General features: G+C 35.2%; 1 protein-coding gene across 3 annotated transcripts in view; it reads right to left on the bottom strand.

Moving 5' to 3' along the window:
• HSD17B4 (hydroxysteroid 17-beta dehydrogenase 4) overlaps positions 1 to 16,089 on the bottom strand; it is a 94,847-nt gene that overhangs the window by 40,284 nt on the left and 38,474 nt on the right. For all 3 annotated transcript variants that reach the window (XM_041398406.1, XM_041398404.1, XM_041398405.1), the window contains 5 exons: positions 13,398 to 13,467; positions 9,391 to 9,497; positions 8,995 to 9,081; positions 6,547 to 6,636; positions 3,875 to 4,013 (listed from right to left, as the gene is read on the bottom strand). In XM_041398406.1, coding sequence (XP_041254340.1) covers positions 3,875 to 4,013; positions 6,547 to 6,636; positions 8,995 to 9,081; positions 9,391 to 9,497; positions 13,398 to 13,467 — 493 coding nt within the window. The remainder of the gene's footprint in view (positions 1 to 3,874; positions 4,014 to 6,546; positions 6,637 to 8,994; positions 9,082 to 9,390; positions 9,498 to 13,397; positions 13,468 to 16,089) is intronic.

Below are 16,089 nucleotides of genomic sequence, written 5' to 3'. Positions count from 1 at the left end.
ATTCCTGAAATGAGGGGCCCAGAAATGAACACAGCACTCATGCTGTGGCTGCTGCCTTCTCTCATCTGCTTCCTTTCCAGATCTGAAGAGGCTGAAGGACATTAGCAGAAAATGCAGGAGCTACAACCATGGAGTAAGGGAGCAAAGGGCTGCAGGGCCCAGATTGTTTCCAGCCCTGTCAGCTGCTGCATTTATCAAACAGCATAAAGCTGTGTAAAAGTGACAAGTCAAAAAATTAAAACACAAGACAGAACAACTATACATCCAATTAAATAAGAAAAAGAGACCTATCAGGTAGCCCAAAAGAACCAGAAACACAGTTTGTAAAGGCCTAGGAGGCCCTTACAAAGAGAGGCCTAAAAAAAAATAGATCATTTACATCAAGTCACAGCTTAAAACAAAACAAAAAACTCAGCCAAAATAATACTCCTCCTCATACACAAGTTGTTTCAGTGATAACTTGTCAAGAATTTTGACCACCCATTGAAATAGTATGTAGCATTTAGCTACGTGAACCAAATTGTGAATTAATTTTAATGTCATTTTTGCTTTCTTGTAGCTATGTATATAATGGGATTGACCCTCCCAAATGGCAGTTTTACTTAGAAGAGACAGAAAGATAATTCATAATTGATCTAAAATAGCAACGTAACATTTACAAAAATTATTTACAATTCTTGTACATCGAAGATCAACTAATAACCACCAGGTCGAATTTAAATGTACAGTAAAGAAGTGGAGTTCTACTAATTGAGTTGAGCAACATAAAAATTTGAAGCACCTTTGAAAACCAGTCTAAATTCAAGCTACAGCAAAGGTGACAGTGTACTGTCATCTTCAATTTTTAAAGTAAAAAAATCAGTTTGACAAAGACTAAAATTTCCAATTGTGTATGGAAGCTTACCTTACATTAACAACTCACGAAGTCAAGCATTCAAGTAAGCAAATGGCATTGTTAATGTTACATATTCTGAACTGATTGTCATTGCTTATCTGCATTGCAAAAGTGTCGCTGATGACCATACAGAGATCTTATAAAGATCACATAAAGTCGGAAATCTTTTACATTATTGAGAATATTCCAACTGCAAGAAAGCTGTCTTTCCTGGAATGCAGACTTACAAACTACCATCTTTTTCTGCACTTACCATGGAAAATGAATTATACCAGCATCTGGTAGAAGAGACACTTGAATACTAGATAATAATGTAACATATGCAAACATGCAAAAATAATTAAGTTTGCAACTGCTTATAAATCTCAAGTACTTGCCTCTGGAAGGTCTTTTGCATTATGGTTTTTTTGGGTATATGCTTTTTAATGGCAGGAAAGTGTTTTCAAATATTCCCCAAACAAAAATTTCATAATGCAGATTCATATATAGCTTGCCATTAAAAATATGCCATTGGAGTTAAACAGACATCAATAATAGTAGGCTCTTCTTCCATGAAGGCACAAACAGTGAAGGTTGATACTACAGTTGTCATAACTCCTAAAATTCTGCTAGTCAGTTTTCATAACTATTTTCATACTGACAATATGAAATTATAATGTTTAGATTATTTGTAGCAGTCTAACTATTTTAGTACTAACCAATTCCTGTTTTCTTCATCCAAAAAGTACTTAAAAAAAGTACTTGAAATCTAAAGGCACAGAAAAATATTCAGAAAACACAAACAAATACGGAAATAGGATGACACAGAAAGTTCTTTCAAAAAAAAGTCATATACAAAGGAAGTACTAGCATACCAATACTCCCAAAAGGAAAAGTAAGCAACATTTTCTACAGACACCCTGCTGGGTCACCTAGATATTTACCTTCAGCCTTACATATTTACTACAGCACAGAGACTACAGTAATTCGTAAGAAACTGACCACACTGTAAAATTTTTCACAGTAACTTTTCCAAGCTTCTGGAAAAGTTTCATTTCAGTTCTTAATAGTAGTCAGCAGCGGGAAATGTTTAATATATTAGGTTAGTTTATCCAGCCTCCATACCACAGGGATCTTTAAGTTTTTTTTCCAAATGCATATAATAGTACAGAAAATTTTCAGTGCAACAGAAGCAGAGGAAACAAGACAAACAAAAGCTATGTCTATTTAATCTCTTTTAGGTAGAGACATAAGAACAGGAAGAAAGCAGTACCTTCTTCCTACTGCTTCAGTAGGAGAAGCATGAGAGGACAAAAGGCTGACTATTGATTTATTCGAAGCAGGAGCACTCTCTTGATCTGAATACAATAGCAAAAACATTCACCTGTTTTCCCTCTAATAAAATGTGATCTCATGAGGCAAGTAAGGGCACTGCTCAGACCTAAACCTCTAAGTGTGCTTGTTCTGCATTCAGCAAAACTGCATTTGCAGTTACAAAACTTCCTGAATTATCTAATTATCACCTAAAAACATAAGCAAGAATGCAAGTAAAACTTCATAAGCCTTTTCGCAAAGTTTTAACCATGTCTGTAATTTAAATTACTTCATGCAAACATGGACAACTGCAGACAATAGTAATGATTAAGAGCAGTAATGAATTTTAAGACAGAACAGTCTGAGTTGTATTATTCAGTATTTTCCTTGTCTCATTTTGATGTGTAGGCAATCAGCTTGCATAATCCACACAGGTATATTCATAATATTTATTAACTTCTATCCAAATGGAAATCACTCTTTATTCCTCAAAAACTGCGTAAAAAGCAAGGCAAGTAGAACACAACTATCCTGACCAATCTCTGTATAATATTTTTTTCTGAAACTTAACAGCAGTCTTGCTAGTCAGAATCTCTACTGGTCAACATCAGGAAAAGATTAAGTGAAATTACAGGCTTCTGAATTGCTCAACAACAGTTTAAAAAAAGTCACATGTACAGAACAAAACATAATGCACACCTGATCTGACCTGTGCGTCTCCCCTCTCAGCCTGTCAAGAGCAGCCCCTTCACCTGCATCATCCTCAAAACTCTTTTGACTACATTCAACCACCAAAGAAAAAGAAGTCTAAACAACAGGCTTGACCCAGACTTTCATTTTCCCATAAAAAGGCCTGAAAGTTACAACCTCACTAAGTTTTTTCCCTTTGGAAAGTCTTTACACTCCACCAATAAAGCAGGAGACACGTCAACTAAAAAAAAACCAAAAAAATTTCAAAAAATAAAAAAATCTATCCAATTAATAGAAGAAGATTTCGGGTTGTTTTCAAAATACATACCTTTATAACGAGAGCAAAGGAGAATTTAAGAAGAAAAGGTTTTTGAGAAAGTAGCTTTCCTCCATCAGACCACTTCATATAATTCTATTATTCATTTAATCAGGAAAAAGTTCTGCTGTGAGTCATTGCTATTGCAGCCTTTAGTTTCTCGTCATCAACAGTCCCATGCTTAAACAATGGGAAATCATGATTATGCCTCCATTAAACCTTGATCTCAGAAAGTTTAAATGGAAACAAATTGGGCTACATTTTCACTGAAGTGACAAGCACAATGCAGTAGAAATAATTAATTATTTGTTTTAGATCAGTTAGCATGTACATCACCAGCAGACTAATTACTGTAACACTCCTACTAGGCTAATTTAGCAATCCAATCTGGAAAATGTAAATAGAAGTGCACTGAAGTTCTAAAAGATGATGTAACCTATGCCTACATCTAAATAGGCAAGTTACAGAAGTATGCTCCTTGAAAGATTAGTACCTGCGAAGTTTATCTGATCTCCTTGTCATTTGTGCACCCAGAATGCATTCAGACCTGTAGGTCCCACTGCTAATTCATCTACTATCCTATTCTTAGTTCCAAGCTATCAGTTTAATTAGAATTATTACAATTAATCCCATTTCATAACAAAAATGCATTGGGATATCACATGAACACTACAACTTACTCCACTGCATTGCTGTTTTTCCATCTTTAGTGATGTCCCACTGGAATATGGCGTTTACTTTCTTTACCAATTCATTTCCCATCTCTTTTACACGACGACCAATTTCTTCAAACACAAGGTTACTCTGCAGCCCGTCAGTCTTTAAAAAAAAACAGTACGAAGAATTTAAAATTGAAACTTGGTTAAAAGGTACTGAATATGTCACTTTCCAGCACACAACTATCTACATCAAAATCATTAAATGCAGTTGAGATTTTTTTCTACCACAAAATAATCACCTCTAGCCCCCATCAGCACTAAAGAGTACATTCAAGCAAAAATGCTTCATTTCAAATTTTCATTTAAAATTTTTTCAAATCTTGTTTTTATAGTTCTTCTCATTTATCATTACAATTTGAGACATGTTTTTTTAATTAGTGGTCTAAGAGTTCCTAAACTGACCTTTTTTTCCTATGGATGACAACCACTGCCACTTTTTCCACAGTGAATGTTATGTTCGTTTTCAGAACAAAAAAAAAAAATGGTTTTACCAGTACATTACTTTGACATGAAAGATGTTCAAAACATACTGCACTATGAAAAGAGTCAAAACTCCGGTGCAGACAAAATTTAACAGTGGGATTAGCTACATTTACATTTCCAGCTTTTCCAATCACATTATTTTTCAACCTTTCACTGTCTTTCTTCTAACTAATATTTTTACTGGAAAAAAGGCTACACTGTAGGGAAGCTACTTCAGTGACATTTTTTGTCTAACTTGAACTGGAGCAAAGAAAGTCTCAGAGGTTTAGCTGTTCGCTGTACCTACTTGTACAACAGAACACAAGACTCTTCAGGCTGCTGTTGTGTCACCTCTTTGGTCAAGCCTAACATTTTCCATTATATTAAAGGGTTCCCAATGGCCTTTAAATTTGACAATCTTCACTCAGTCAGGCTGGTTTCCCCTGGTGGGTGTCTGACCCTGTCAGCAAATTTCTGCCAAAGCACCTTAATTTCTCAGAGTAAGCTTAAAGAAGAACACCTGTTCTGCCAAGTTTAAAAAAAAAAAAAAAGGAAAATCTGAGCAGTTCAAAAAAGTTCTAAAGTTTGAACTTCATTCAACAATTCAGAATGTCTCAGAAGATTAAACACAAGCAGCAAAAAGAAACAGGCTCCTGGATAAATCATAGAATGATAGGATGGCCTGAACTGGAATGAACCCTAAAGATAATCTAGTTCTAATCCCCCTATTGGGGGGCAGAGATATTTTTCACTAGAACAAGGTGCTCTCCAAGCACCAACCTCCAGCCTGGCCTTCAACACTTCCAGGAATAAGGCAGCCACAACCTGCTGGTTTCTCTGGGAAACCTGTTCCAGTCCTCACCAGCCTCACAGTAAAGAATTTCTTCTGAAGATCTAATCTAAACCTATTCTCTTTTATTTTGAATTCATTCCCCCTAATCCTGTCACTATATGCTCTTGTGAAAAACTCCTCTTTGTCTCCCTTTGGGTAATAAAAGGCCACAACTAGGTCACCCTGAAGCTTTCTCTCTTCCAGGCTGAACAATCCAAATGCTCTTAGCCTTTTCTCATGGGATGGGTGCTCAATTCCCCTAATTTTCTTGATGTCCTTCCTCTGGACTTGCTCCAACAGGTCCATGTCCTTCCTGTGCTGGGGACCCCAGAGCTGGATGCAGCGTTCTGTGTGGGGTTTCACCAGAGCAGAGCAGAGGGGCAGAACCCCCTCCCTCGCCCTGCTGGCCACGCTCCTTTGGATGCAGCCCAAGTATCACTCAGTATTCCTCATTCTGTGATCAAAAGCTTTATATGAATGTCACTATCTCAGTATTTCATGAACTTCAGAGCATTAAAATTTCATTGTTTGCATGTAAGAATCAATGGGGAAAAAAGGTAACAGTTTATTAAGGCATTGCCTTAATAATAAACTTAACAAATATGCATTGCCTTAAGTGACTTTTAGACCACATTAGGGTCATCCTCACTATTGCATACACAATTCTGTGTTTTGTGGCAAGTACGGTACCCGAGGCTTAAGGCTTGCATGCATGCAGGGGATTTTTTTAAATATACACAGTATAAAGAGCATATTGTGTGCTAGACCTAACCACATGTACAAACAGCTCTCAGAGCCTTATTTCAAAATCATTCAATGATGCAATTTCTTTTCTGTGAGTATGTTACCTCATTTTAACTTCTGCTAATGAGTTCTCTCCCTGTGTCTCTGAAAAAATTGAGAAAGGTCACACACTTTATATCCTACACAGAGTCTGATCTTCAACATCTACAAAGTAATAAGAAAAGCATTGTTCTACAGTAACACACCCAAATTACATTAAACAATTTCTATTTTGAGCTATGCAAGTGCTCAAAACATGGCCCTCACCGGTACATGCCCTTCTTTGTTTTGTAACATACAGCACAACGCTTATCCTGAGAGTTCAATTAGCATCAAGCACATCAAACACCACCATCCAGTGTAAACAATTTTCCTCTCAGATCAATTAACATCTGTATCTTAAAAAACATACATGTTAACATCTCTGAACCCATAACTCCTCTGAACACTGTAAATAAGTTTGGTAAGAGACCTAAGTATTTTTCCTGTGTTTTTCACCAAAATAAAGCCTAACTATCCATCTGTGCAAATTAAGAATTCCACTGCTTTCACCTACCATCAGATGCTCTCGAGCAGAAGGCTTTTCCAAGGCTGGTACTATATCCACATAGCCCCCTGCAATGGCAACTTCTCCAGTCTCCTTGATCTGTAATGGGAGAAAAATACATTAAAAGAGGTGATTTATTTGCAGAAAGTCACAAAAGAAGGGCATCTAAGGAGAATTCCTGATACTTTAAAATCAGAGATGTAAAGAGAAAACATAGAAGTTACAGAGTGAAAAAAACACCTCATAAATGTACTGTAGTCTTGAGGCAAATTGTTATAATATGTTTTCCAAACAGCTCTTCAAGCAAAATAATTATTTTCCTCTGGAGAAATTGTACCAAAATATATTGTTGGTGTTCTACTCACAAAACAGTTGAAAAGCCTTATTTACCTCTAGTGTTACAAGTTGCTGTCAATATTTCTTCATAAATAGCTCTTAGAAAGACATTGCTCTAAAATGTTTTTCCTTGAGGTAGATATTCAGGTGTCAAGAGTCCATTTAGACAATTTCACTATCTCCACATGCCTTATACTTCAACTTACACTAGAAACAGCTCTTTAAGGATTGCAAACAAGAAAGATTACAAAAACAATGATGGAAAATACCCAAATTCCCCCCAGTTTAATTTTTTGAAATAGTTAATTCAGATAAGAAAACGGGTTTCAATTTGGCATTTTCTCTTTGAGGGATATGACAAACCCTGCTGACTTATGGCAGCTAACAGAAGACAGCAAATTGATTCACTGATAATACATTTAGAGAAGTCTATGACAAACAGTCAAACTGGAGAAATATCAAGTATCACAGCCTAGTTTATTGTACTACATTAACTGTTACTCAAATCGTGCCTAACAGCTTGTCACCTGCTGCCACTGCACTTCAGACAATGCTGAAAATGGATTCAAATCAACCTCTCAAAGTTTTATGTACACCTGTAGTTTGATTTAACCTGAGTTCATTTCAGCACAAAGATGGATTTAGTTCACAAATCCAACATGCAATAAGAAACAAAATTCTGCATACCTCATAACTGTTTAAGATGGTTTACTATAATCCTGTTAAATCTTCTAATTTCTATCCAAAATCAGTTACTCCAAAGTTGTGGAAGAAAAATCCTTAGCAAAATTCACCAAAACTCTACATACTAGCAATTATTAAACCAAGCATAATTACAAATTTTGCCTTTAAACACAACACAACAACTCACCCTGCTTACAAATTTGGAAGGATATTAACTAACATGGTATATGGAAACCATCAAAAGTAAGCATATGAATTCTAGATTCTGTCAGGACTGGTACCTTTTAAATATAGCTACAGTAATTTTCAAAGCTCACTTGAGGCACCAAACTACCTCACTTGCTACTAATAATTAGAAATGGAGATTTTGTACACAGTAGTCTCTACATTGCTAAAATTCTGAAATTCTGTAGCTGCTAACACCCATCAGGTCTGCAAACAAAATTTGCCCCCTTCAGTCAATGTACATCCCAGAAAGCTGTATGAATACAGCATTCCTCTGCTCCTATGATGATTCTCCTTGTTTGATTTGCCTGCCCAATCCTCCCTGCAGCTCAAGGATACCTGCTATCCTACTCACTAATCAAGAGCTGAATACATTTTTTACAGAGATGAGGCTGCAAAACCTTGGCCAGCAAAGCAGCGTAACACTCACTGCATAAGCCAAAGCACATATTGACAAATACCAGTATCAAATCATAGGTAAAGAAAGTGAAAATGTCATATGATGCTATAAAAGTGATGACATTCACTTTTACTTTTTGCCCTTTACCTGGAATTTTAGCCTTAGTTCCCACTAAGTACCCTATGACATGGAGACAACGATTACAGGATAACCACATAAAATGCTACTAGCAGGACCAAAGAAAATAGAATAATGCAAACCAAGATCTTATAAAGATGTAAACTCTGTTTTGTTGTAGTTACTATGTTCAACTGTTATGAAATTTCCATTTTTAACAAGTTGCTCTGTGTACCTGCAGCTTAAGTTTAACCCAAACTAAACTAAATCTGCAGCACACTTATATGCATAAACTCTTAACAGCCAATTAAGATAAAGGTTAAAAAAAAAAAAGACAAATACACAAAAAGTTATGAGTAACTCCAGAAAACAAGTACACACTATGATGACCTGATGATGACTGCTTTGTTATTATTTTTTCACTTTCCCCAGTGGAAAATCACAAAAAAATGCACACATAATGAAGAGTCCTCATTTAATACAATGATAACCTACGATTATAATGGTACTTCTATTAGAAGCCTAGTGACACCATAAAACAAGTAAGACTTTTCATCTCTTTACTTCATTTCTTTACAAAGACTTTGCTAACAGTGTGCTGCTTAATGAGTCATCTTTTCTTGCTCCCCTCATATCCCCAGTGTTTTAACCAATACATCTTTCTGTGAAGCCCACAGTGAAGAGATTGTTCTGACCTTGGTCTGAAAATGGATTCTATTTCCTTCCTTCCACATTTCTGTTTGCAAAGTTTCCCCTGGATAGACTGGCTTTGCAAACCGAACCTAAAAGCAAAAAAATAGGAAAAAAAAGTGGGGTTGCGAAAATATATGTCTGCTATATGTAAATGCAAAGCTTAAACACATTGGCTCTACTGAAATGAAAAAAAGAGGAAAATTAAGTCAACTATCAATGCAGAAAGCCTAAATATTTAAGCAAACATACAAGACAGATGCATTAAAAAGCATGCAGCTGTAAGTAAAAGCAATTCTGGCATTAAGACATCATGAAAGATTTCCCCCACACTTAAGATTTCTTGTGGCACTAAAACAGAAAAATCCAGGAAATTTACTGCAAAGAATGAACACACAGACCTTGATTGCCTTGAATCTGTTCACATCATTATTTGCAAACTGCTTCAAAACGTTCCTAGCAGCAAACCCAAAGGTGCATAGTCCATGAAGTATAGGCTTCTTAAATCCTATTTAAAGAGGTAACATTTTAGCATTTTTAATATTAGGACCTTGAATACAGCTTCTATAAATAGCTATACCTTATTCAGCATTTTCCTCCATTAGTGTTCTTAATATTTTTTTCTTTTTAACTAATTTATCTCAATGAAAAAGTGTCTGTTACTATTTATGAATTTCTCTACTTTTGGGCAAAGGAAAGCGCTCAGTGACAAGCTGCACTCTTAGCACTGCCTGTGCTCCTTGAGACTCAGAAGCAGAATTAGTCCCTGTCTGTAGAGATGACAAAATGAAAAATAAGGAGATTGTCTGTTTTAGTATGCATGCATAGGCACACCAGACACGCAGTTAAATGTAAGCATGTACATTACGGGTAAGAGGTATTGTAATCATTAAAAAGTGGCAATACTAATATAATTTGATACTTCCTGTTTTGAATTCCTATTCATGGTTGGCCAAAGTTTTCTAATACAATGCCTGGTTTAGGATTAATTTACCTTATCTAGAAAGAAAGAAAAAAAAAAAAAAAAAAAAAAGAAAACTTGCAGTGTTTTTCTGTTTTTCTTATACCGACATTTTTGTCAAGTTTCCTCAAACTCCTATGCTTTAAAGCAGGAGCTCAACCTCGGCAGAGGATAAGCTTTATATTAGTGTTGCATCTTTTTCCAGTACTGTCAAAATCTGACAAAATAAAATCTTTGATAATTGGCCTGAGATTTGCTAAAGTGCAACTGTTAAGTTATAAAGATGCTGCTTGTTTATTCTGATTCCTTTAACAGGTTGTTCTGACCTGACAAGGCAGGTAAACAGTAATTGATCACACTTGCAACAGCCCATGGAATCTAGACAGAGCTGTCCAGCTTTGGCACTGAAACTAGTTGCTTTGCCCAGAACTTATATGCTACTCTTGTCTGCCAGAGTCTGTTTTTCTTGAGCTCTTAACAACTACTCATTGCATCTACACAGCACAAAATGTTCTCCCAAGGGACAACAGCTGGAAGGAAAGCAAACAAAGCAAACAAAAAAAGAGGAGACAGGAGAAAGTCTAGCAGAGGAAGAAAGATGTTTACATGGAAGATGTAAAAGAAAAGAAAAGAAACCACAATCAAGACAAAAACAAAGAAGCCACAAGGACACCATCCTAGCTTTGGCTGGGCTACATTGAATTTTCTTCTCTAGTAACTTGTACAGTGCTGTGCTCTGAATTTAGTGTGACAGTAATGCTGATAATACACTGATGTTTCAGCTCCTGCTAAGCACTGTCTAACATATGCCAAACACTCCTCCATGACCTATGATCTGCCACCAAAGAGGTGGCAGAACCTCATGCTCAGGACAGAAGCTGGGGGAAGCTGGCCAGGAGCTACTGATCCTGGCTCAGGGATGGGTTTGGCATCGGTTAGCAGGTGATAAGCAAATGTGTCATGCATTTGTTTCTCTCAGGTTTTACTCTTCACTTCCTCTCTGTCCTTTTCATTATTATTTGTAGTAGTAGCAGCAGCATTAGGATTATTACTATAATATTTTACTTTTAGTTATTAAACCCACAAGTTTTACCTTTTTTTCTCTGCAACTCTACTCTCCATCCCACCAGGAGTGGGGATGGGAGAGGAAAGGGAAGGGAAAAACAGGGAGGAGAGAGGTAAGGAATGAGCAAGTGGCTGTGTGGCAACTAGCAACATGCTGAAGTTAAGCCATGGAAGATTCAATGCTGGGAAGGAAGGGAATTATGAGACCAAAAGAAAGACAAGGCTAGCAGAATTATGGGTGAGAAAAAGAAATTTTGTCACATTACATCAGAAGACAAGACAGAACGGGCTTAAAGGAATATGAGTCTGTTTTCTCACTGTAAGTATTCCAGCCTGGCCACTTTGTCATTTCTTTCCCACAAAATAATTTATTGCAATTAATATTAATTTTAATTTAACATCAATTTTAATTATTAAAAGTAATATTTAATATTAATTTAATTAATATTAAAACATTAAAACAATGGACACTGTTCTGAAAGCACAAAGTTGCACTATTGTAACACCATCAGTTTTCAGTATCTCTAATTCAGAATGTTATAGTGACATCTAGCTCTTTAAAAACTCAATTCAATTCAGTATGCAAGAACCAGAAACCACCCACTCTATTCAGAACTCAGAAACAGCCAAATATACACAATCTTATTTTTCCCAGTATTTTCTTTATAAAACTAATGCATACTCAAAGAAAAATTCTGTGAGCTAAATTCCGTTACTTTGTATCTAGACTGAAACAAATCAAAGTAAATATTGCTTTCTAGTATCTGGAAACACAAGATACAGGAATAAAGGCACAAGAATATAAACAGCTGTTTTCATGTAGTTTATGTCTTCTGAAACATTATCCACAGGAAGTCTTAACAATAATCCAGGAATGACCTGAATGCATTATGCTGAATGCTTGCTTCCCATGCACACTGGTGAGATCCAGTAAAGAAGAGTATCCACAGAGATTGTTACAAGACAAGTAGGTGTGTGATTAGAGCTGAAGAAAAAAAAACATTTGCACATCTAGAAAAAAAATTTGTGGGCTATCTCTACAGTCATTTCTTCTTTGATAGTACTTGCATTTAGTATAGGTAGCGTACTTTCATAGTTCCAAAATCCAGCGTGGCAGTTTTACGTTGAGACAAAAGGACATCTTATCTACAGTATTAATTTCATTTTCCCTGTCTATGTGCCAATGCTCTTTATGTGAGCAGGTAGAAGATTTCTACTACTCTTATTTTGTTAGGTTTTTAAAGTATTATCATCATTATTATTCCAAGCAATGGGTTTTCAGTTATAAACATGTATTTTTCATCTCCATCACGATCATTAACAAACCAACATCATAAACATATAGAATGCTTTAACAAACCAGGGAAATCTCTTCTTGGACTCTAGTATTTGACATTCATTACTTATGAACACAAATTTACATAGAATTATACAAAACTGAGTTAACAAACCAATTAGTATGCATTTATGAAAGATAATTTGTGAATGTACGTTAAGTGTGATCTGAACAAGGAAGCATAGCTCTGCTCTATTTATCTTGATAAAAACCCCATACAGTGATACTTGCATATTAAAAAGGAATTCATCAGGAAACTGCAGACTTATTATTACAGATCAGTAGTCTCATGTAAAGTTTATGATGATACCATGCATATTCAGGAAAATTTCTTAAGTAAATCAAATTGCTGCCTGCGCAGAGTAATCAAACTATACTACTTACAAGGCCTGAAAATATGTCCAAAAAAATAACTTTAGAACACGATTTCAAGAAAACATCCTTTTTCATTAACTGCATCTCTTCAAGAATTAGTGCAGTCTGTGATCTGGTGCTTTGGCATGTAGAATTATGTAAATTAACAAGCTAATGCACTAGCAAGAGGTGTAGTTAAGTAATCTTAGAGGAAAAAAGTGCTTACAAGCTCGCTCTTTTCCTGCCCTGCTGGATTTATTGGGATAGAGAAGGCTACACTGAAGAACAAAAAATTCCACTGAGACCCACATAATCTCAAAATTATTCAGATGGAAAGAACTACATATTAGAGAATTTATGGGATTCCTTCAGAAACTTTGACAGTCAATTATTTCTGCTTATGAAACAGACACTGTAAAAACAGGACAGTGGCAATAAAGAAGATCTAAAGGAAAACAGGTTAGAAAGTATGTTTCCATTGTAAGTAAAGTTCAAGCACCATTCCCCATTTTTCAAACTAAAGTGTCATGCAGAACTTTGAAGTTATTTAATTGCTGACTCTAAGAACAGCTATGAAACAAGCACTACTTTTTCCAGGTGGTTGAAGATGTACATCATGAAAAATAAATTAAAAATACATTTACATTACCCTTCATTCAAATATTAACACAATGGTATTCCCATCAGCTCACCTCCAAGAGCAGCAAAACTTGGATCCACATGTAAAGGATTCCAATCCCCACTCAGCCGATACAAGGCAGCCTGTAGAAACAGAGAAGGAGTCAGAACAAGCAGAAGTCACACGGAAATTCATGACAGCTTAAGAAACACATCACAATCTATTTTACTAGTCCTTACACAATATAGTCTACAACAAGGCATGTAAAATAGAAACTAATTATTATTGTTGTCTTTGACAAATTTATCCACAGTGTAAAACAGAAGTATATATATGAATTCTTTTAACAACATACAAACACAGTATCAGGTTTTTCCAACAACAGATTCATCTTACAGGGATCAGAAATACCCTTTTTTTCCTTTTAAATTATGATATACTTCTCTCATAGCAGATTCATGGGTAGCTGATCCCAGTATCAAAAACAAACAATACCCCAAAGTAACACTCTAAGCTTTCTAGAAGGCTTTTGCTCATGTTAAATAGTCTCTTTTGTTACTAAAAAAAAGTAGAGAAACTCAGATGTAGTGTGTTTTATATACTATGAATGTGAATAAACCTGAGAAGCGATGAAGAATATGGCTATGGTACTTCAGGTTTCTCTCCCTGTGTAGCTTCAGCATTTTCATTATCAAATCTTTATTTGCTGTACATGCAGAGCAGCCAGCAGTCCATATTATGAGAGATATCAAAAGCCAACCTCTGCTATTTCTGAAATAAAACCTTCTTCTCTGGTCAGCAGATTACAGTGAAATCCAGTGACTAAATGATAGCAGAGTACTCCCTAATAAAAATTTCTCAGAAGTACAGTGAAAACCAGTATATTACATTAACTAATGAAGATTCCAAGAATTCAGCAGCTTAATTATGATGACATATACAAATTGAACACAGATTTAATTGAAAAAAGCTTCTAAACTGAAAACAAATTGTATTTTAGTCAAGCACATTACTGGCCTTTAGAACACACAGTCAGTAAAAAATTTTTCCCAGCATTTTGAACTAGGACAATAAAAAAATGGTATGTATTTATTTGAATGATTGTAAACTGTACTAATTCTGTTTGGAGGAAAGAAGACAGCGGATTTTTCAAAGAGAAGGATAAAGAAAAAAGATTCCCAAAAGGAAGAATTTTCCAATATATGCCTAACACTGTTTTTCTACCAAGTCTGAAGCAGACAGTGTAACTAGAAAGATCTGAACCCTTGTTATCTTTCTAAACCATAATGCACCTGTTTTCATTTTTAATCTGTTAATATTTGGGTCATTTCTCCTCCTATCTACAGCTTTAAGACTATGCTCTACCTCTCTGTTATTTCTCATAGCAATTTTCATCAATACAGCAAGTGTTTTGAGCCTGCGTTAAGGTGGAATGTAAAGACCTAGTCTCTGGTTTCTGTGAGAGCTGGAACCAGACACTAAAAACAGCAAGAAGAGAATCATAAACTGCACTATAGCATTAGCATGCAAATTCTTAGAAAGGCAAACAGTAAGCTAATATCTCTCTGTGGCTCTTTACATATTTGTTTACTGTTTTCAAAACGCTTCTCCTTTCAGAGAAAAAAAAAAGACAACAGTTGATCTGGAATTTCTAACTGTAGCTTTATCTTTGCCAAAAACACACATTTATTATATTTTCATTCTTTTCTTTTTTTTTTTTTTTAATTATCTTCTAATTAATTGCATAATTTCTTGGGAAAATAATGAAGACTGGAAATTTAATACTAGTGTAAGACTGAAGTTCAGCTGGGTCTGTGTTTGGGATCCTGACAAAGACCAAAGAGAGGGCAAATAATTTCCTGAATATGTAAAAGTTAGAACACTATGAAATACATTTTTAGTGAGAGACAGACCCATACTGTCTTTTCACACAAGTAAATTTAAATCTGACAATCTAAAGAGAATTCTTCATCAGAATTCTATGAAATAGGCTATCTCTCTTCATTACTCAAGTTTTTTTTCAAAAGAGTTTGAAATCTAACAGCAAATTGCTACTCAAGAAAAAGTTCCAGATACTAAATTATTAAATAATTAAGCAACTTCACAGCTAAATTAAAACTCTAGGGTCTCACTGTCATTCTTCAATTAATTTGAATTTTTACAAAAGTTGTCAGGAAGCTGTTTTCACAAAAGAGCTGTTGCAATAAATTTTAATTCTAGCTAAATAACATTTAGTTCCAGTACTGGAAAATTCAATTTATGGATCATAAGAAAAAAGACAAATTTCTGTGTTAAGCCCAAAACTCAAATCTAGCTATGCAGCTGTTGCTTACTAAAACTGTAATAAGATCTAACCATTTATTTAGAGTGATAATAAGCTCTACTTGGGAGACAATACTTGTACCAAATGGTTTTCAAATTTACGGGAGAAAAAATACTTGTGCTTTGCTAACAAAATAAATGTAGCAGTTAGAAAACAACTGGGTTCAGAGAATTAAATGTGGACAATGTATTTAACTAAAATTCTGACATATTAATCTGGCAAATTATACTTGTATTTTTGTATTTTCAGTAACAACAGTGACCCTGGTCACAGCTGGAAAAAACTGAGGCAGAACTGAAAAAAAAATACAGGCAACAATGAAACTTTTTTCAGATTCAGTGCAGCCAAATCAGGTCTGCCAATAAATTGCATTTACCACAATATTTGGTAAATCTTCATTATATAAACTACAGTCAACATGAAAACAGAACTGCTTCCTGCA

Source organism: Onychostruthus taczanowskii, unplaced genomic scaffold, assembly GCF_017590055.1.
Source record: "Onychostruthus taczanowskii isolate IOZ18803 unplaced genomic scaffold, ASM1759005v1 scaffold147, whole genome shotgun sequence".
NCBI classification, from domain to species: domain Eukaryota; kingdom Metazoa; phylum Chordata; class Aves; order Passeriformes; family Passeridae; genus Onychostruthus; species Onychostruthus taczanowskii.
This window is presented reverse-complemented; position numbering and strand designations above follow the sequence as displayed.